The following is a 22,431-nucleotide window of genomic DNA, read 5'->3' as shown; positions in this document are numbered from 1 at the left end:
GCAGATTCTTTGGTGTACTAAGAGATTATATGAGAAACTCTAAAATATTCATTCTTGGTAACAGAGGCACTGATGAAGCTGTAGCATATAGCATTTTTTTGGAGTAGCTCTGTAAAATAAGTTTATCTTGTTCTTCTCAACTGCCTACTTGATTGCTTTCTGAAAAGCTTTTCTCTCAGCTGTGTGAATATCATGAATGCAAGTTGTGATGTGTATCTTAAACATCTGGGTTTCACATTTCAGAAACCCTGCTTTTTTTTAGTTTGGACGTGTGTCGTAATATCTTATTTTTCTGTCATGATTATCAACAAGATATTTTGATGGTGCCTTAATGGAAACATGTCCTTCATATTTAAGCTCACTTGGCCTTACCGGGTTACGTTGTTCCTTAGTGTTCTGTCCAAGAACAAAATTGAACACCCCTGCTGTCCTCTAATGCCACCGTGTTGACTGGACTGAAATGTTGGCCGTGTCAGCCTGGCTGTGTTCTCTGTGGTGAGCTCACATTTTCTCCAGCTGTTCTCTTCACTCAGGCTTGCGTTGAACACCTGTGCACATTATAGAGAGAGGATGAGCTGAATACTTAAAGACTGCTGGCGAACATGCAGGCCTTTTTTGCATTTATTCAGCCTGGAGTGTTACTTTTTTCCTTTGAACTGACTATGAGAAGTTTTCTTCTACATTAACATTTCCTTGCTGAGTCTGGAGATATACATCAATAATTGCCAGTTATCTAGTATTCTTACTAATGTTCTATACTTATTAGCACTTTCCTTGTCTTAACACTTTTGATTTTACTCCTAATAAACAGAATAAGTACAATTATGTTGAATTGTAACATCATTAAGGATCTGCTAACGACAGTTCATCTCGGCTCAGGTGAACGAATACTGTATAGGGCAAAAATAGATGAGCAGTGTTATTTTGCTTTTTATTTGATTTATTCCTCTAATTTCCCAAAAATATGCAGGTAGCTAGAGTTTCAGTTACCCATAGACTTCATCCAGGGTCTCTTTCACGACTCGAACCCTAACCAGGATTAAGTAGTGTCTGAATATGAATGTGACCTATTTTATTATATTATTTTATATATCCTATATTATGATTATAGGAGCAATGGAGGCATAACAGGAAGTGTTATTGCCTCACAGTTCCAGCATCCAAAGTCTGATCCTGTCTAGTTACTGTAGCTGACTTTAGATAAACTCCCTCAAACCAAGAATGATGCTTAATTAATTAAGGGGAAGAAAAAATGATGATTAAGATTAAAATATGATTCATTATGAAGACCATGGGTGGGCCTTAACCTCTCACCAACTCTTTCTCTTTGTGAGAAAGTCACAACACGGTGTCCTGTATTCTGAACCTTGAACTAAGATGTTTTATATATATTTAGTAGATCTCTGAAGGTTTGCTAAGTTGAGAGTATCTTTCCCTTCAATACAAACATAACTGAACTGGCATACAGTTCCTTTTACTACAAGCGACAAGCAATTCTGTCTTCTGATTGGTCAGTAGGTGATTCAGTTTGTGCAGAAGCAGCGCTGGCTTTAGCATTAGCTGCAAGACCAAATGGCTTAGTTCTTATTCTAATATTTTTATAGTAACAGCTTCCAGATTAACTTGTATGGGGACATGCCACATAACATTTAAAATATATATATATAATATATATATATATATATATATATATATATATATATATATATATATATATATATATATATATATATACATACACACGTTAACTTTGGTTTATAGCTACAATACAGGATATCAAGGATGGTAGCAGTGTCAGTGATGACACTTTACACCTCCTTGTCTTTGTTTGGTTTTTTTTTGCTAGCAATACACCCTGTTGTGCTGTTTATTCATTTTTCCAGTATGGTATTGTGGTTAAAACTCATATTTATTCTAACCAGTAAATTGTCTAAAATGATGATGTGGTAAAGAAAGTTAATGTGTTTATTGCACTGCATTGTAATTAAGGCCAAGAAAAACTTTATTTTACTTTTTTATGCAGCAGGGTTCTTATTTAAGCAGGGTGGTAAACTTTTGTTTTAAAACTTTTTTTATATTTTTGTAATTTGATTATGGGGAATTTAGTAGTTAGTGACACAATGCTGAATCCCAACTGTGTTTTAACTGTCTAAGGTTACTCTTGAATGAAGATTAAGGTGTGTTTGTGTGCGTTTGTCTGCGTGTGTGTGTGTCTGTGCGTGCATGCGTCTCGGTGTTCGTGTGTGTGTGTCCTTGTGTGTGTGTCCTTGTGTGTGTGTCCTTGTGTGTTTGTCCTTGTGTGTCTGCCCGTGTGTCTGTGTGTCTCTGTCCGTGTGTGTCCGTGTATGTGTGTGTGAGCGCATGCGAACGTGTGTGCGAGTGTGTGTGCACATTTTTTTTAATTGCTTAATGTTTAGTTGAGGAATAAATACACTTCTTCTGCTTGGTGTAATCAATTATCCAATTGTCTTTAGCACATTTTGCCACACTTTCAGGACTTGCCTTTGAAACGAGCTCAGTGTGATTTGTCAAACGTGTAAGAAATCTTAACACATAATGCCAGAACTTCACAGTACGAGATGTACTCTGCATTGTCGAAGTTAAGGAATTATAAAAACTCACGGGCGAAAGGAAGTTAGCAGTGTGTGTGCATTCTGTGAGAAATCTAGCTGTTTAAATAAGAAGGTCTATAACAAGCACCGTAGCCCTTTTGCTTCAGAGAATATGTAGGGCAAGGTAAGGTAGGAAAAATGATGATTTAGGTTGGAAGTGTCATATAAGAAACACACTGAAGAGGACATCAAGGACAACATCAGTGTATACCAATTGTGCACTCATTATTACTAATAATAAGGCTGGCCCAAGTTTTGATTCTGCAGCGGTTCAGTAATGACTAGGTTGGAATTCAGCTTCCTTTAGATTCTCCTTGACAGGCTGATTGAGATGCAGTTTTGGATGTCTTCTGCAGACTCTAATCAGCTGGGACACGAGCCGGGGGACATGCCAAGAATATCAGCACTTTATTGGGCGCCACTAAGCTAATCCTCCACCCAATTCACAGCGTCTGAGTTGTTATAATAGCAGAGTCTTTTAGGATCACCAGTTCAGACAGAACAGACAAAATCAGGTTCATTATTTTCTATATGTTTTCATGGCTTTCAGGCAACAGGAACATATATTAATCTATTATAAACAGTATAAAACATTGGTTTATATTTACAGCCATTAATTGTAGTAAATTATTTGAAGGAATGAATTTAAATTAAACACATTCTTTCCTTTATTGCCGTTCGTCATGATATTACAGAGAAAAGAAATATACCATGTTGAATAAATAGATCAATCTGTATATAATAAAAACATTTTAAATAATATAAAATGTAAGAGATGAATGTAGACAGTGTTAATGTTACCTATAACGCTGATAAAGAAAGTCTTAAACACAGAAATCAGATTTATAACCGCTGACACTGGGGATGGTAAATGTGAGATTTATTTGTGATAGCTTTATTTGTCTATTTAATTATGTATGCAGTTCTTAAGTACTGGGAATTAATTAAAAGGCTTCTCATCAATGAATTTCAAGTGTTTAAGGTTGGAAACCTTCTCCAATATGAAGTTATTTTCCTGTCAAAAATAATTGTACAAAAATGTCACACAGTCTTGATGACACTGGGGCTTAAATTCTAGCTAACAAATAAGCAATATAGTTGTGTATATGTACACTGGATAGAGGTCTTCACATCCCTGTTAAAAATCAAACAATAATCATTGTATTTCAGAACTTTTTAGAGCCTAGCAACTTAATAACACCTCGTTGCAAAAGTATGCACACCCCTAAACTAATATTTAGCTGAAGTACCTTTTTCATTTTATTCCATCACTCAGTGTTTCTGAGTAAGAGTCCTTCAGCATGACACGTCTTGAATTGGCAATATTTTCCACACTCTTTCTTGCTAAAACATTCTAAAACCATTAAATTGTACAGGCATCTCCTGTGCACAGCCTGCTTCAGGTCACCCCACAGAGCTTTAGTTGGGTTCAGGTGTGAGCTCTGGCTAGCACATTCAGAAACATTAATCTTTTGATTAAGACATTCCTTTGTCGATTTGGATGTGTGCTTTGGGTCATTGTCATGCTGAAATGTGAAATTCCTTTTTTATCTTCAACTGGCTAACGGACACCTCAAGGTTTTGTACTGAAATCAACTGGTATTTGTTCATGATAAAGCCCCAGTTCTGGCTAAAGAAAAGGATGCCCATAAGCACGATGCTGCCACTACCATGCTGCACCATAGGTATGGTGTTCTTATGGTGATATGGTTTCTTTGCCTCAAACATATTTTTCGGAAATTAGAAATTATTATGCCTCTTGGAATGTATTTCATCGTTTTTCCACATGGTTTGGGGCGATTTAGTTAGAAGCCTGGAGTTTTTTCCTTTTGTGAGAACTGGCTTTCATCTATCCACACCACCCCATAGCACACACACATTGTCTTTGTCTCATAGTGTATTGCACTGTCTGTTTTCGCACTGTCTCTTATCTTGTTTGCACAAGTTTGTAAACATGCACTTTATATGGAACTGTGTGATTGTACTTGGTCCATAGCTCTTGCTTATTTTTATGTACGTCTGCATCTTTATGTAGCACAATGGTTGTGGAAGAACACTGAATCATTTCACTGTGTACTCCACCAACTATATGTGGTAAAAATGACAGCTAACAGTGATTTTCTCACACTATTAAACAACATACTTTGCTTAAGCTTCAGTAAAAAAGAGCCTGAATTTACGTACTTACTTACTATCTTTTGATTGAATTGAGATACATTAACACAATTAGTTCTCTTGTAAATTCAACATAATTTGATCATGTAATTTCAGCCCGGAATAAGATCTAATTTTGCTCTAACCCTAACTGAAGATCAAGCACAGGTCACTTAATACTGTGGTTATAGTTCCCACAGCCTGAGCAAACATCTTTGTAAGATTTTCAAACATTAATACTACTTTTTTCCATTTTTACTTTGGGGTCATTTTAGACTGGTTGAGATCCTTGCAATATTGAAACATGTTTCTTATAGTTTTGTGTTGTGTGTAGTTTTCTCTGTAGTAGTTTCCACCATAGACAACAAAAATTGTGTACACAGTGTATGTATTGCTATGTTGTAAAATAATGAAGATTAAAAAAAGGTTTCCAAAACGTCATTCCAGGTTCCAACAGAAATGGACCACATGCTTTTGAACAGATTCTCTATATGCTACTCTTAGTGTCCTTGAATTATATAATCTGTATAATCTTTCACTGATGTGTTTTGTTGTTTGAAGCCTAGGAGCCATCAACCCTATTAATTTTTTACAATATTTACTTAGCCCTTCATGTGTTCAAGGTGGGAATACTGAGGTTATGTCCTAGTCGATTCTTGTTTATTGATGCGTATCTTCCCTTGTGTCTGTGTTCGGCAGATATGGTTTGTTTCAGAAGCAGTTGATGCTCCTGGAGGAGGCTGAAGGGGGCTTTGATCAGTTCACACGTAGCTATAAGACCTTCGGAGCACACCGCCTGCCGGACAACAGTCTCGTCTTTAAAGAGTGGGCTCCAGCTGCTGAGGCTCTGTTCCTCACTGGAGACTTCAGTATGTATAAATTGATTTCTTCTTTTACCTAAAGGTTTGCAAATTAAAATTTCATCAGCACAGCAGCATTCAGTCGATTGTGTCATTTGGTCAATGTTACTGCCTAGATTAAAAATTCTTCAGTTTCCATCCTTTTTTGCCAATGGTTTCCTATTTCTTTGTCCTGCTTTCAAAAAAGCAGGCCCATGTATACACTTTTATACTCCACTCAGAGCAAAGCTAGTTCAATGACACGGGGAAAAAACAAGGAAAAAGCCTTTTTAAAATATTCTTTAGGTGATTATTTCATTGAAATATAAATGAATACTTTTGAAATCGCTTAAAAGTGCTTGAAATGCTTTGTGAATGTAATGCCTAGGAGCTATTATCTGCATTACATGTAAATTCTCATTTCATAATAGGATTTTTTTTTTATATTTCTGGAAAACAAGAATAAAAGGGTTCGTGTACAGCTGTAGATGGAGGGGAAAAACATTACTTCAGTCATCTCTTAAATTATAGCAATACAAAATATTTCTGAATGATAACAGAGCTTTGGTTTAAAACTCTTTTTGTAAATTCAAAGCAGTGATTTTTTTTCTGTTAAGATGAATTTTGAATCAGTGATGATGACAATGTCATACTTTCTTATTTGGAACTTAAGACAAAAAAGTCGCTGCCTATGTAAACGTTCTGTTGTTTGTAATCGAAATCTTTGGCATATTTATAATTATTCTTTAAGAAATACGGAGCATAGTCGGTGTTTCACAACAACATCCTCATGCCGATTCAGCACTGATATGTTTGCAAAAATGCAATACGTTAAACCACAAATTAAAACAAGCTTCTATTTTACACATTTACACAGTAGTTTGATAATGGAAGGGATTAATAGGATAAACCAGTGAATGCTAATTAGCCAAGTACCTATACTTTGTCAAGAATAAAAAACCTACATCCATCACTTTAAGAACTGAGATGTAGTGGTTTTCTTAAAACATCATGAATTTTAATACTGATGTTCAATATTGGCTGTACGTTTAATCTGTGTAAAGTGTTTTAGATCGAAACTGATGCTCTTTTTTTTTTTCTTTGATTAAAATAGATGGCTGGGATAAATTTTCTCACCCATATAAAAAGCTGGAGTTTGGGAAATGGGAGCTGCACATACCACCCAAGGAGGACAATTCACCAGCTGTTGCTCACAATTCCAAGCTAAAGGTAAGCCTTGATGTCTTGTGTGTTTTCTGGCTATATTGTAATAGACCAATAAAATAGGCCACTGTGATGAATGGCTTGGTTTATCTTTCCCTGTTAATTCAAAGTGATGCTCAGATACGTTTCACAGCCTACGTATATAGGTTATCTTTGCAATTTTAAGGAAGGATTAGTGTTTATTAGAAATAACCCCTTTATTAGGATTATTTGTTCTGTCAACTGTTTACATTCTTATGATCCCTAATGAGAACTGCTGAAGGAAAAAAAAATTTCTTTACATGCCATAAACGGTAAATTAAATGTTTCGGTAGCGCTAGACATAGTTTAGTTACATATAATAAAAAGGCTTATATTGAATTAACTTTTAATATAAATGCTTATCATCAAGGGAATTTAGGTAGAAACCACATGAAAGCATTGTAATTTGTTTAAAATCTTAACTAATCTTTCACAGATCACAACTGATTCACAGTACCAGTCGACACCTTACCATCATATTGTATGTTAGAACCCAATGGATCGGCAGAACAGTTTTATTATTATGAAAATGTGCAAATTTAAAGGACCAATTACTGTATGTGCAGTTTAAGTGGAATATATGTCATATTGTGTAGAAAGTCCATAAACGCTCCAACGTCTATTAGAGATTCTGTAGTGGAATCAGTATGAAGATTAAGGGTCTCCTAGAAATGGGATCTTGATGACACCAGTACCAATGACTATACACTATAAGTGTATGGAGTGATGAGTCTTGGTGAAAAAAAAAATGTTGATATGAGGTGAATGGATAGTGTTCAGAAGGTTTGAGATCGTATTCTGGCCTGTGGGTTGCAAGTCTATGCTTAGATCAGGCAGCATACGATAAGAAGCAGATTCAAAGCCTGGCACTCGTTTCTTCCTCGAGTTGGTGACTGGGCTAAGGCTTGGATAAAAAAATCATCCAGTAGAATAGTTTTACTCACATTCACGTCTTTTCTAGGTTCCTGGATCTTATAAGAGTAACTTAATACAATTAATATTGTTCTACATGGTAGTCTGCACTATAAGATTCTTTAACACATTTCATTTCAGCCCCAGAGAAAACGCCAGAGACTTGTAGTTATTTTAGCTACCTAGCAGCTGCAAACACTTTACATTGATGTTTTTAATTAATGTTGAAGCTAGATTATTGTACTACATACATCACAACCATAACAATAGAGAACAAATGTTAATCAATTGATGTCAATAATAATTAGCGGTTTGTGTTGCTGTCCATCTTACAACATCTTACCGAGTAACGGCTGACAGCCGAGCTACCCTGTGCTACAGTAGGTAAAAAAACTTAATCTTAATATTACATCTGGTGATAACGTTAATTCGGCTAGCTCACCAAATTACTTTCACAGATTTTATACACTGAATGTTAAAATGTGTTCTAATTAGAATTTAATTTTATGAAAAGGGGAAATTAACAACGGTGCCACTGTGTTTTATGTGGACAAATAAGATTTGATTTAGCATGTTTACCTTACAGATTATGTTATCTCTCCTCTACATTCAACTCTATTTATGCAAATTCCCAAATGGTTTCCTATTTATGTTATGTGCTCAATACATGGTGTACAGTCACAACCCTGGAATTGTTAACTACTATTACATATTTGGGACACATACAGTTATCTGATTATTCATTCATTCATTCTTTCATTCATTCATTTTACACCCCAATGGTTGTTGCAATGAGAAAATAGGCTCAAAATTCCTTCAATGCTTCAAGGTTGTTTACAATTAATGTGCATTTTGAAGAAAAATCTTTAGAAACTATACTGCAAGATATGTTAAAATGAACATTTTTATTTGGCTGCTTGATTATTTCACATGGCTAATTAAAAATAGTTAGTGGAAGTTCTCCGACAGCGGTAATAGTTACGAACTGTTGCTGAACATGACAGTCGTTAAGACCATCAGTTATGGTTAGTGCAGCTATGGAATTAAAGGGAAGCTTCACACAAAAAAAGACAACCTACTACCATTAACATGAAAAAAAGACTTCACCGAAATGCTGGCTATAATGTTTAATATTAAGCATAATAATATTAACAATTCTTACCATTATTTATTTTTTATCTTTATTTCTAAATGCACAAGATTTGTTTTTAATTTTTTTTTACACGTGTTTAATGTTTGTGGGTATTACATGGCTGTCATCTACACTCGTTCTGTATTGTGCTGCATTCCTTCATTCATCCAGTGGTTTGGCAGTAATTGTAAAAAGTACAATTGGTGAGCGAGTACATGCCGTGTTCTCCAGAGAGATGCTGCTAATGACCGAGACGCAGTGGGATGCTGCTCTGTGGGTCACCTGCAGGGGCCAATGGGCTAGTCATTACCTCTCCATGGTATTTGAGAGAAGGCGGTGTCAAATGATCCATCCTCAGAGAGCGAAAGAGAAAAAGACAGCGCCTTGGGGTGTGTTCATGCTGGGAGAAATGCTCCAGCATCGATCTGTGGTCCCATGCTGGCTGTGCCGTGACACTGCATCACCACAGGCAGAGAAAAGAAAAGCGAAGACTTTACGTATGTTAGATTAGAACTGCAGACTGCACAGCCAAACAAGTATCCTCGCTTTTTTCTGTTTAGAGAGTATTCGAGATCAGCACTGAGGCTCAAATTATGACTGTTATAACAACTGACACCTTTCTGTTAGTGTGTGCGCATACATACCTGTATTGCAGCCTGTGTGTGTCTGTGTGTGTGTGTGCGCATGCATACATATTTGAGCCTGCGTGTGTACGCGTGTGTGTGCGTGTGCACATGTGCGTGTGTGTGTGTGTGTGTGTGCATTCATTTTGGAGCCTGGGTTTGTGCGTGTGCGTTTTATTTTAAGAGTGGTTTATAGGTGTGCGTGTGTGTGTGTGTGCGCGCGCACCCACATACATTTTGGAGCCTCAGTTTGTGTGTGTGTGTTCTTGTGTGTGTGTTTTATTTTATGAGTGATTTCTAGGTGTTTGTGTGTCTGTGTGTGTATGTGTGTGTTTTATTTTATGAGTAGTTTATAGGTGTGTGTGTGTGTGTGTGTTCACACTTATATTTAACAGAGAATTTATTCAATTTCTTTTGTGTTGTCTCCTATATTGCATTATTTTTAGATTTAAAATGAACTTTCAAGTTGCACTACTGTTTTACTCAAATGCGGGACATTTGATAACATCCTCCCCTCCAGAGATGAATAAATTTAGTCTGGCTATAAATAACTTTCTGCAAATGATGCGCCAAGGATCAAATGACTCTTATCTTTCCCTGACAAAATGCTTTGTCTTCCTCGCATTGCCGAACAGCTTGTGAAGCATGGATCAGATTGCACAAAGGAAATCACAAGATTTCAACACTTGCAGTAAATGTGCTTTTAAATAACTTTGGTCAGAAGCAGTGTTGGACCAAAATCTTCTCTGTGTAGAATTAATAACCGTTAGTCACACTGATAAGTTAGTGTGTCAGTGTGTCGTTATACAAACACACATCCACTTGTGTGCATTTCTTCCTTTCCTTCTAGACATACACTATATGTCCTGCCATGTGTATAGACTTGTTTATCAGACATAGAAACATCTGGAAATAGAACATATATAAAATGTCATGGAAAAAATACTGAGGTGCTGGGAAAGTATTAAAAATAGTGTTATTTAATCAAAAAGAGATTGTATATCTTGCTGTATTTTTACCTGAAGGGAAAAAATGTTTTGGATCTACTTTTCCCCTGTATACCAATAATCAGGCCGATTTAGTTTATTCTGTGATGAATCATGAATCTGACTGAATAGCACAGTTGGATGAAATCTGAAGCAATGAAGGCTTGAAGAATTCATTCATTCATTTCCAGAAAAAATTTTCATGGTTTTACTTTTGGCATATTATTGAACCCTGTATTTTTGTTTAACACTATTTTACAAGGTTGACATAAATTATATTTCCTAAATAATCATTAAATCTGTCAAATTGTAATTATGAATTAGGCTAGAGAACAGAACAGAAAGCTCCATGCTCGTGAAGACCATGCTCTTTATGAAACTCCTGGTCCAAGACATCCATCAGCTATTGTTTACAGAGTTTTTACATTTACATTTACAGCATTTAGCAGACGCCCTTATCCAGAGCAACTTACATTTCATTTAATTTTTTTTTTTTATACAACTAAGCAATTGAGGGTTAAGGGCCTTGCTCAGGGGCCCAGCAGTGGCAGCTTGGTGGACTTAGTAATCAAACTCACAACCTTCCGATTGGTAGCCCAACACCTTAACCACTAGGCTTCCACATCCCTACCAAATTTTACCTTCTTCTGAATGTGTGATTGCACTTGTCATAACTTCTAATTTGTCCTACTCTCTAGGTGGTGCTTCACACCAAAGAAGGAGAGCGACTGTATCGAATTTCACCTTGGGCATCGTATGTTACCAAAGCTAGCACATCAGTTGTGTATGACTGGGTGTTCTGGGATTCACCTCATCCTTATGTGGTAAATTCTTAAAGTATTTTCGTAGATTGATTTAATTTTTTTTCTTGGTAATGGTGAAAAGACACTACACATTGCAGACATTAAACTGCAGTTGTATTATGTACTGTATGAGGGTGATACTGAGGGTGAAACTGACAGTTGCAAAGTAAAAGACATCTTGAACATTTGTGAAATGTCCTTCCCAGGAACCTAGACATTAATAAAGAATCTTTCTAAAAGTTTTTTTAACATAACCCAGCCCATAATCCGTAATCCTTTATAAATTTTGAAAAATGTACACTTTAGTTTTAGTGACCTTAGAAGTTAAGATATTATGGGCTTCATAAGTACTTTAAATGAATAATTTAAAATATTCTTAATACTCTTAAGTCATTGGCATAGATGCTAGTTAATCACATTTTGTGTATTTGCTAATTTTTTGTTTAAAAAAAAAAAAACCCAACCTTGTAACTTTCAACCTGTTATTCATTTACAAGCAAAATGCAGCAAAAAGGAGAAGCTTTTTCATGTTTTCTTAGATTCAGTGTTCAAAAATATTATTCAAAAAAATCAAGTCTGATTTCAGTTATAAGGACTAAATGTCACACTGATTTTGCAATCACCCTTGAGTTCTATTTTTTACAAGCACAAGTAAACTTCTAGCATATTCAAGTCTGCTTAACCTCAAGATATAAATGGAGAAAATTGCATTAAGATTACATTTTGAATCCGTTGAAAGACACCAGTATTTAAAGTTTAATAGATTAAAGGAATCAGAATGTGTCATAGCTTGTTTTTAGTCCAAAGCCGATTTTAGAAAATTTGGGTTCTTTAACAGAATTTCGACACTGCAACATCTGATGTTTTTTCCAGAATTTCCACATACATTTTCATGGTTAATTTTATGTTTACCCAATCCTATTCTAAAATTCATAGTTTTGCACATGCAGTATTTATTTGGAGCTACATATCCACCTTTTCCTGTGATTAGCATAAACATCCCCGACCACGGAAGCCCCGCAGTTTACGGATATACGAGTCACACGTTGGCATCGCATCCCCAGAGGGCAAAGTGGCATCCTACAGCAACTTCACACACAATGTGCTGCCTCAAATAAAAGACCTTGGTAAGACATTTACTTTTAAACCACTAAATTTATGAATTGGGTGTGTGAGCTTAATTAACATTACATCGCACTAACAATCTCAGTCTCCAGGCCTTATTAAAGCTGCCTTCTAATGACATAAGATCAAATGCAGTTTTCTCTGTGTCTTTTATAAGTCCTTAGCATTTTAGTTTAGTGTTCTTTCTCTACTCTGTGTCTTCTCTGGTCTGTCTTTCTGTGCTAGTTTTTCTGAATGCCAGGTAGGTTATTTTCTATCTGCCCGGATCCCTCCGTCATCACACGGGTCCTGAGTGGCAGCGGTGCTTAACTCAACCACCCTGACATGCGGAGGATGAGCCGCTATTGCGCGCATTATAATCCTGATCCTAACTATTCAGTCAAGTCTCTATGAGCCTCTTCTTCAGACCCTTCTGCAGGTCAAAAAGGCTCTTACAGGCACCTGCTGGCATGTAAAGTGGTCATTAGTGTCTCTTCTGTGTAGTTGTGCTTGTTTTGTGTAGATTTGTTTGTGTGTGAGTTTTCAGATGGTACTCTTGTGGTTGGACAGATAAAGTGACCTTTTCGGACCCTTCTGCTAATAATTTTAGATGTAAGAGTTCGAAATGTTTTCAGTTTGCATGCAGTGTTCCAGGGTATCCACATGTCCTTATGTGTATGGCCTGATATTACTGTGTCTGATTTTATACAGAAAGAGAAAGGATTGCCTATTAAAGCTGGTTAGTACCAGAATGATGTCTGTGTTGCATAAATTGGAAATCTTTCCTCCCTGGATTTGTCTGCTTTGTCAGAAAATAATGATAAGCAAATTCAATTAAAGTTTGGCAGTCACCAAGTTTGCCACGATGGAATCCCATATGCAAGATGGCAAGCATCAAATAGCAATTAAATGCCACCAGCAGCCACAGTTTTTTGGAGGCCTTAGAGAGTCTTCTGTAATGTGACATACTAGTAAGTGATGGAAAGTCAAGCATGTTGTCATGCTGTGATAATTATTGGTTAATATACTTCCCTGTTAGTGAGGTTAGGTATTCAGAAATCTTGTCAGAAAGATAATGCATGCTCACTGTAATCATGCTATGTAAAAAGATTGCTAGCATCGGGCCTCATTTATTGAGCTGGACATGAACAAATTTGTTAATTAAATTGTTCACGGTAAAATTGAGATAAATCATGAAAATATTGTTATTTCAGGAAAATTAACTCCTGGGATTTTAGAAAATTTACTAACTGTTTAGAATGGACCACTATTTTATTAAATTGAGCTGGCATGCAGTACTGCAATTTTGTTTAAAGATTTTGTTTAAATAGGATTTATTCTTAAATTGCTTTTTTTTTTTCAGTTGCATCCTGGGAAAATTTGAGCATTTTGTCATTTCATATTAATGACTTAAAAGACAGAAATAAAACTAGCTATTAAGTTAGAAGTAATGGCACCCTAATAAAGGAGGAGGAACTGACTGGAAAAGTTAACACATGCCTCACAGCTCAAGTAAACAGAGTTTTGTGTGATAAAAATTTCCTTGAATGTAGATCAGCTGTGCCATGAACCACCTCAGTATGTTACAGAAAATTTGCATTTTCCATTATGATAGCACGAAGAAAATCAGAATGAAATGTTTGTAAAGCAGATGGGATTTTGGCTTCAGTTTGGCTACAGAATTACTGTCTGATTAATAAATGAAGCCCAGTCTGAACAGATACTTCTGTTTAAGTCAGATACCTTCTTACAAAGGATACAATTATCTGAATTCGGAGCTGTTGTATTTTAATTGTGTTTCAGCTTTAGCAAGAAGTGTCTATTTACATTTGCAGTGCATTTATGAGGCAGTTTAAAGCAAGTTTGCTGCCTTATTGTATTTTAAAACCACACCAGACACAAATATATAAATATTTACTTGAGAAACGACCGGTTTACGTCTGAACTTATGTCTGAATATTTAGTCTGTGTTAATTATGTAACTTTAAGACCTGGTTTCACACTCTGGTTGTGAATACTGTACTGCCGGGTCTCCGGAGTTAACTTTTTGCTTGTCTCAGAAAAAACTCTCAAAGATGCCTCAGCTTCCCAGCAGCATAGAAACGTGTTTAAGAGAGAGAATGTGTGAAGGAAAGAGTGAGTGCATGCATATGTATATCCATGAGCCAAGTGAGGCTTCCTTAGAGGCTGCAGCACTGTCATCATTTCAAAAAAAAAAAAAAACTTTTCTGAAGCAGCACAAAGAAACTAAGTAAAATAAATAAATAAATAAACCACTCTGCTCTGAAAAACAACAGTGCGAGACTCGTCAAACCTGCCTCTTGAGTCTTTTACCATACAATTTCAAAGTCCTGTCAGTGAGGAAGCAATGTGACTAGAGACTGTAGTCATGTTTCTGTACTAAACCGGGTCATGAGGGCTCCACATGACCCCAGAAGTCATCCCTTTACTGTGTCCCAGCGGCCACAGCCTGCCTATTGAATTTCAAGATATAGGGGAAGTTTATCTGTCAAAGATTTGCTTGGAATTGAGAATATTCAGGAATTTTTCTGATAAAAAGAAAAAGTTTGCATGTATGTCCAGTGTCTCAAAAATGGTTTTATTGCCGCTCTACTTTACAGCAAGCCACTAACCTTAAGATTAACATTTGTTTCGAAATGTCTCCAGTTTGATTCATTTTAACTTTATGATGTCAATATAATCTAATTTTTTTTATTATCACCAACATGGTTTTCCTATTTTTCAGGTTACAACTGTATTCAGATGATGGCTATCATGGAACACGCCTATTATGCTAGCTTTGGTTACCAAGTCACGAGTTTCTTCGCAGCATCCAGGTAAATGTTATGTACTGTAATGCTTTTACAAGATGGTGTAGCACCAAAGTACTATGCTGAGTTTGGTTACTTTTCATGCTCAGATGCAATACAAAGTAAGTCACTTAAATTTGGAGCTCTAAATGATGCACATCATTGTTTGGTTAAGCACATTATCACACCCTGATAATGTCTTTAGCTAAATACACTTTCCCACCAGAGCAGAAATTTATGGTTTCAGGGTTTTTTTCCCCCTTGTGCTCTTTTTTTTTCTTGTTGCTATTTAGTTTTCTATTGTCAAATAGGCTGACGTGCTCTTATAAAACTTACTAAAAAAAACACATTCCAGATCAGGGTTTGACTATTAAATTTGACATAGGCAAAAATCTCCTACATACAGTATATACCTGCCCTGTACAACCTATCTGTAGAGCATGCTATTTGATATTCATTCACTCATTCATTCATTCAACCCATTCATTCATTATTTCATTGTCAGTAACCAGTTTACATTGTTTCGAGTCGTGATTCAGGAGTACAGTATGTCCGAAGAATAATTGGGCCAAGGCAGGAACACGTGAATGAAGCACAAGACACCGCACAAGCACATTTGTCTACACCCATACTGTAGAATGTAGTGTCACCTTTCTACCTACTAGCAGGCTTTTGGAGTAAGATTAATCCCCATTAACGCTACTCTTACAAGAAACTTCTGCTTTACACATTTAAACCAATACTAATGTTTGATGGTTAAATAGTGCAGCTGTAGCGATTTACCTTTGCTTTTTAGTACTAATTCTACTATTCTTTCCTCCCTGGCACACCTCACACCTCACACCTTCCATGATTCTCAACCTAACAGCATTCTTCATTGCTGTCTAAAGGCTAATGATAGCATTTTTGATGTTTGACTGATGATAGCATTTTTGATGTTTGACTAATGATAGCATTTTTGACTGATGTGTTTGCCTCACGTTTGCCTCACACCTCCAGGGTTGGGGGTTCGATTCCCGCCTCCACCTTGTGTGTGTGGAGTTTGCATGTTCTCCCCGTGCCTCGGGGGTTTCCTCCAGGTACTCCGGTTTCCTCCCCCGGTCCAAAGACATGCATGGTAGGTTGATTGGCATCTCTGGAAAATTGTCCGTAGTGTGTGATGGGTTGGCACTCCGTCCAGGGTGTATCCTGCCTTGATGCCCGATGACGCCTGAGATAGGCACAGGCTCCCCGTGACCCGAGGTAGTTTGGATAAGCGGTAGAAAATGAGTGAGTGAGTGATGTGTTTTATGCTCAGTAGTAGTACTACACCCCCATATGCATGATTTTTTATTTATGCATGATTTAAAAAACTTTACTTAGTGGAAAAATATGTGTTGAGATGAGTTAGGCTGTCATTAGATGATCCCTGGTTTGGATGTTTAACAATAAATCTGGTTAGTATTGGAATTAAGGCATTTGAGTTTAGAGTATTTACTCTTTTGTTTAGCTCCGTTGTCCAAGAACTAGAAGTGCTAAAACAGCAGAGCTTTTGTGTAAAATCACTTTCTTTTGCTGTGTTTTACTGCTGAGAGCAGCTCTGCATAATTTGTCATGTACGGCTAACAGCATCTATTAACACACAGATTCATCACTTTTCATTTCCTTTATGCTTTTCATATATTCATAATCGATAATCATCAGTATATTTCGTCTATGAACTCTGTCTTAGGTCCTACAGCTGTGCCTCTGAACGGTCCTGGGAGACTCTGACGGGATCCGTTAATCTCCCTGTAAATACATTTGGCGCTAATCCTGGAGAGTGGCACACGTCTTAGATAAAGGAAGATCAAGCAGGGATGCTTCATTTACACTCACGAATTCGCCAGCTATCTCAGCTAGAGGAGAGAGCTTAAAGCCAGAGTGTAATATATACAGAGTAATTTCACCCATGATTGATCTCTCATGGCCATTTAAAAAGTGCGGCGGCTGGATGCTGGGAAGCGAGGGCAATGTCACTGTGCGTGGCTTTTTGCTGGTGGTGGGGTGGAGTGGAGCGATGCAATGATAGCCTAAAGGACGGTTAAGCCTTCAAGGAGCAATTACACAAGTGGGATGCATAAGGAAGTGTCAAGTGCACTCCATCTTGCACTTTCCTCTGCAAAGAGCATCGCACTTGAATAAAAAATGTGACCTCCACTCTGTCATTGTATCGGCCTGTGGTTGTTTTTATTGCTGGAGGATTCGTTTTGGGTTCCGATATGTTAAGGATACAGTGAGATGGGAAATTTACACCATCGACTCAAATACAGTATATGTCATGTATTACGTAGTAAACATGTCGACACATGTAGCTGTCTATGCAGAATGTTTTAGCAGTGAAAGAGCTACCATGCTTAAGGCTTAATATTTATGGTTATAGTTTCATGCTTATCATTTAATTATTTCCTATTTATAGTGGACTACTTATTACACCACCTTATTACCTTACAGTGTTATCTCAGCTTCCACTGATAAGTATTCTAGCTTTAATCTAAAATCCCTTTTCCCCTAGCCGATTCGGCACTCCAGATGAACTGAAGGAGCTCATCGATGTGGCTCACTCTATGGGCATCATGGTGCTTTTAGACGTGGTGCACAGCCATGCTTCCAAAAACACAGAGGATGGTCTTAACCACTTCGATGGCTCTGATTCATGCTTCTTCCACAGTGGACAACGAGGGGATCATCCTCTTTGGGACAGCCGACTCTTCAACTACTCCAGGTCAGATTTAATTTTTGCTGTGGTCTGAACTGAAGGCTTCTTTGATATGGGTTGTTTTGTACATTAACGTATTAACTGACACATACAGTACATACTCACCTACACACAAGACCTACATACATAGATACGCACAGCCGTTGTCTCAATTCACTAAATACTGCATCAGCTATATGTGGTTGAAATGACAATAAAAGCTTCTTGACTAGACTTGGCGCTTGACAGAGTATAGTTGCAGAGAGCAATTTCAGAAATCGTGGCACCTTTCCGAAAAATTACGAAAAAACGCAAGGCTCGTAGATGGTGATGTATAGATTATTTGAAATTTATCAGTAATATGTGTTTTCAACCAAAGTGATTATTTGGTGACTTTGCCCTCTTCCTTGCCTAAAAAGGTCACGGTATATTTTAACTATTTATAAAGCTTATACTCACAAAAGTATCTGGTTTATATATAATAAAATGCTGAAACATGTCTATTCTATTCAATTCAATTTATTTGTATAGCGTTTTTAACAATTCCCATTGTCTCAAAGCAACTTTACAGAAGTATGGAAACAGAAGAGACAGAAAAAGAAATAAATATATAATAATAATAATAATAAGAAAAAAAAATAAGGATAAAAATAAATAAATAATTGAATATATACAATTAAAGTTTAAAATTCATTTTAAAAAGATTGACTTTGAATACTATATATATCTAACCCTATCCCTAATAAGCAAGCCGGAGGCAACAGCGGCAAGGAAAAACTCCCTGAGATGATATGAGGAAGACACCTTGAGAGGAACCAGGCTCAGAAGGGAACCAATCCTCATTTGACACTACAGTGAATAGTGTAAATGTAAATAATGTCTTTTTTACAACAGTTTATAATAGTTCAACCAAGAGCCCCTGAGGAACTAATGGGTCATCATAAACTCTGAGTTCAGCACAGACCTGATTGCTGATAAAGACCAGACCATACAGCTAACTTACACAACATTGGTTCAAAAAAAGGCATGACCATCTCCCTTCATACACAACAATCCCATAAGACACTGGCTGACCATGCAGATCAATCCCTGGCAAGGTGACCACCGGGCGATGAGACTCCAGCCAGCGGTAGAACATCAGGATTGACAAAGTGGCTCCGTAAGAAGAGACAATCGGGCTAGGAACTCGGAACACCAGGAGCTCGGGAGTGGCATATGTTGCTCGAAAAAGAGAGAGAAAAATTGTTAGGTATGACTGTAATCAGGTTATGGATAATGTAAATTAAGTGCAGATAGGGTCTCCGGCAAGACTAGCTATGACAGCATAACTAAAAGGCTAGAGACAGAAGGCGTGACAGACGTTATATATAAAAATATATATATAAAAGGCCCAGTACATGAGAACCGGTTGTGGTTGTGTTTGTGATAAAGTTTTGTAGTGTTTTTATTATAGAATAGTGTTGTGTTTTCCTTTCAGCTTTCATTGTTCACTTACTTAACCACTTTGGGCCATACATCATTTCAGCTGCACTTAAACTCCCAGAGCCCTCTGTATGTGTATGAGCTATACTTCCAGGTTGTGTGTAATTAATAATGCTGTATTGAATTACACCAGCATAATTAGTTCTCCTCATCAGCATTTTTGTTTGCGTTTGATCGCACATTTATTTCTGCTTATCTGAAGCAGTGTAATGTTCATGTAGATTGCTTTATATGTTTTCAGAAATGTTTTGGTTATGAATAATCATATGAGTCTTTTTATGGTTTCGGAGCCATTTGTCTTTAAAAAAAAAAAAAAACAAAAAAAAAAACTTTTTGTTGTAAATTTTGTCTCAAAAGGGACACTGCGGTGCTAAAAACTACAACACTGGCAGGGTAGCTGTTAGTATTGTTCTTTTATCTGTGTCCATCACTTTCAAATTCTTTGATATTACATAACTCTATAGTCCACAGTGACAATAGTTTGGTTAATGATTGGTTAAATCAGAAGGTATCTTAAATAGAGAGCTTTGAGCACACTGTGCCTGCTTCAGCAGATATCATCTGAGATTGTATAATGTCACAGGCTTTTATATTAATTACTAAGTAATTGAGTACATAGTACATAGACACCTTCAAAATTAATTCCATGGAACACCACAGAACAGATTTATTTTACAAACATAATTAAACTATTCAAATCTTAGGCTTAAATGTGTTCAGTAATATTCTGGCTATTTATTGGAGCCATACAACCTTTTATTCTTGAAATTTTCACAAACAGAATACGTTTCTATTAAAATTGTCATTAAATCCAAGTAGATACACTGTAAAAATATATGAAAAAGTATATGAACACCTGACCATGTCACTGTGCAACATCCCATGCTACATTTTACTGTTATGATAACCTCTTCTGGGAAGGCTTTCAAGTCGATTTTGGGGCATGGCTGTGGGGATTTGTGTTTATTCAGCCACAAGAACATTAATGATGTAAGATACTGATGTTATACTGATACTGATGAGAAGGCTGCACTCGGTGTTGCAGTTCATCCCAGTGGTGTTCAGTGGGGTTGAGTTTGGGGCTCTTTGCAGGATGCTGGAGTTCTTCCACTCTATCTTTGGCAAACTATGTCTTCAAGGAGCTTCATAGAGTGTACACAGAGACATTGTCATGCGGGATGGAACAGTTTTGGACCCTTTCATATAAAATGGAACTGTAATCCTATAGCATAAGAAGGCATCCACATCCACATACATTGGCCATAACGTGTATTATTTAAACACCTGTTTCATGTTTTAGAATAGAGTTGAACGTATTCTATTTAAATCTGAAAAATAAACATTAAATATAATTGCTGTAATGATGGTGGGTTGTGATTCCCATGACTGTAACAAAATTGTTAAATTTTGGACCCTTGACACACTTCTGAAGGTCTCCAGAGCACCAAGATCTTGTTTTTTAGCAAATACAATTAAACTGATCAGTGATCTACATTATAGGAGTGTAATTTACTTCAATTCCCTTCTTAAATTGGCAGTTTTTAATCATGAATTTGTCTAGACTACCTCCACTCAGCGTACCAAGAAATTAGTCTTTGTTGTTGTCTCATTTTCACTTCTCGATCCTTAAGAGGTGATCAACACATAAACGTTGTTTTGCTGTCAGCTCGTACCTCACACTTAATTAAGATGTGTTCTTGAACAAAACCTGAGTGCATCAAGTGTTAACAGTAGAGGCGTGTGTGTGTTTGTGTGTGTGTGTGTGTGTGTGTGTGTGTGTGTGTGTGTGTCTGAGATGTGAGATACTACAGTATGTAGTTTCAGACTGTGGAATTTTATAATTGGTGATAGTTACGTATTGAGTATTTAAGTGGTAAAAAGATACAACATTATATCTTATACAACATTATAAATTATTATAAATAATTTTTTTTTAATTAGTATTTTTTTTAAGTGTAAAGTAAGTCTATGTTATTAACAGCACAATATTTATGCATGAAGATTGCATTGCTCCATATGTTTAAAAAAAAAAGAGGTCAAATTATTTTACATATCGCAATAGAGGTTGACTTGATTAAAATACTTTGCTGCAGATGCAGAGCTTCATACAGAACATGCAAGTGAAAGCTTGATACACTGAACATATGTGCCAGTGATTTTCAGTGTATAGAAGGCACTGCAAACAAACTGTATGCTGTAAGTTTGTCTGTGAGACGTGATGTTGATGTGGGTTATTGATTACAGTAGATCCACAATGATTAGACACCTGATTATGAGACTAGCATACCTCTGTCTATGAGTAAATCATTTGTTAGATAATTGCCAGTCATTTATTGCCATGTTCATTGTTGTATTAATTCACTTCACATGGGCCCCACAATGACACGGAGTCCTCACTATGATCTCCATTAAAACTTAACAATAAGATATCAGTCAGTTTTTTGGTTCACACTAGCAAGCAGGTTGTTTTCTGCTGCTGTGCTGTCTGTCCTGGCTCAAATTTAATTCAACTGAAACTAGTCTGTTATTGAGAGAAGGTGTCCAACTCTTACTGAAAAGTAAACATCCAGCGGCCATTTGTGCAAATAAATATAACTCTGTTCTGTTTTTCATGTCAAAATAAGAATTTTAGTGACAGGCAATGGAAAGAAATTGATTTTGTATACTAAAATATTTAGCATGGCCCACCCAACTACACACACATATACACACACACACACACACACACACACACACACACACACACACACACACAAATACACACACAGACGTAGCAAAAAATGCAACACAGACTGTACAGCATTTTTAGGTTCTTATATTAGATGATAGCAGTTACATTGTGTATGAGATAATAACATATATGCCATACTGTAAAATATATAAAAATCACTATATTACCTTTGTTAAAAAATTATATTATATAGTCAGTTATCCCCAGCAATTAAATGGTAATTAAACACAGAGTTCTTTAAGGATTTGTTAAATAATTAAGAGTTCTTAGCCTGCTCAAAGG

At 36.5% G+C, this 22,431-nt stretch overlaps 1 protein-coding gene across 1 annotated transcript in view; it reads left to right on the top strand.

The window, feature by feature from the left end:
• gbe1b (glucan (1,4-alpha-), branching enzyme 1b) overlaps positions 1-22,431 on the top strand; it is a 96,579-nt gene that overhangs the window by 5,575 nt on the left and 68,573 nt on the right. Inside the window, exons 2-7 of the mRNA XM_060887981.1 lie at positions 5,466-5,635; positions 6,720-6,835; positions 11,202-11,327; positions 12,298-12,433; positions 15,157-15,247; positions 17,754-17,963. Coding sequence (XP_060743964.1) covers positions 5,466-5,635; positions 6,720-6,835; positions 11,202-11,327; positions 12,298-12,433; positions 15,157-15,247; positions 17,754-17,963 — 849 coding nt within the window. The remainder of the gene's footprint in view (positions 1-5,465; positions 5,636-6,719; positions 6,836-11,201; positions 11,328-12,297; positions 12,434-15,156; positions 15,248-17,753; positions 17,964-22,431) is intronic.

The sequence above is a fragment of the Tachysurus vachellii genome, chromosome 15 (genome assembly GCF_030014155.1).
Source record: "Tachysurus vachellii isolate PV-2020 chromosome 15, HZAU_Pvac_v1, whole genome shotgun sequence".
NCBI classification, from domain to species: Eukaryota; Metazoa; Chordata; class Actinopteri; order Siluriformes; family Bagridae; genus Tachysurus; species Tachysurus vachellii.
The sequence above is the reverse complement of the archived record's forward strand: the minus strand, read 5'-3'. Positions and strand labels throughout refer to the sequence as shown.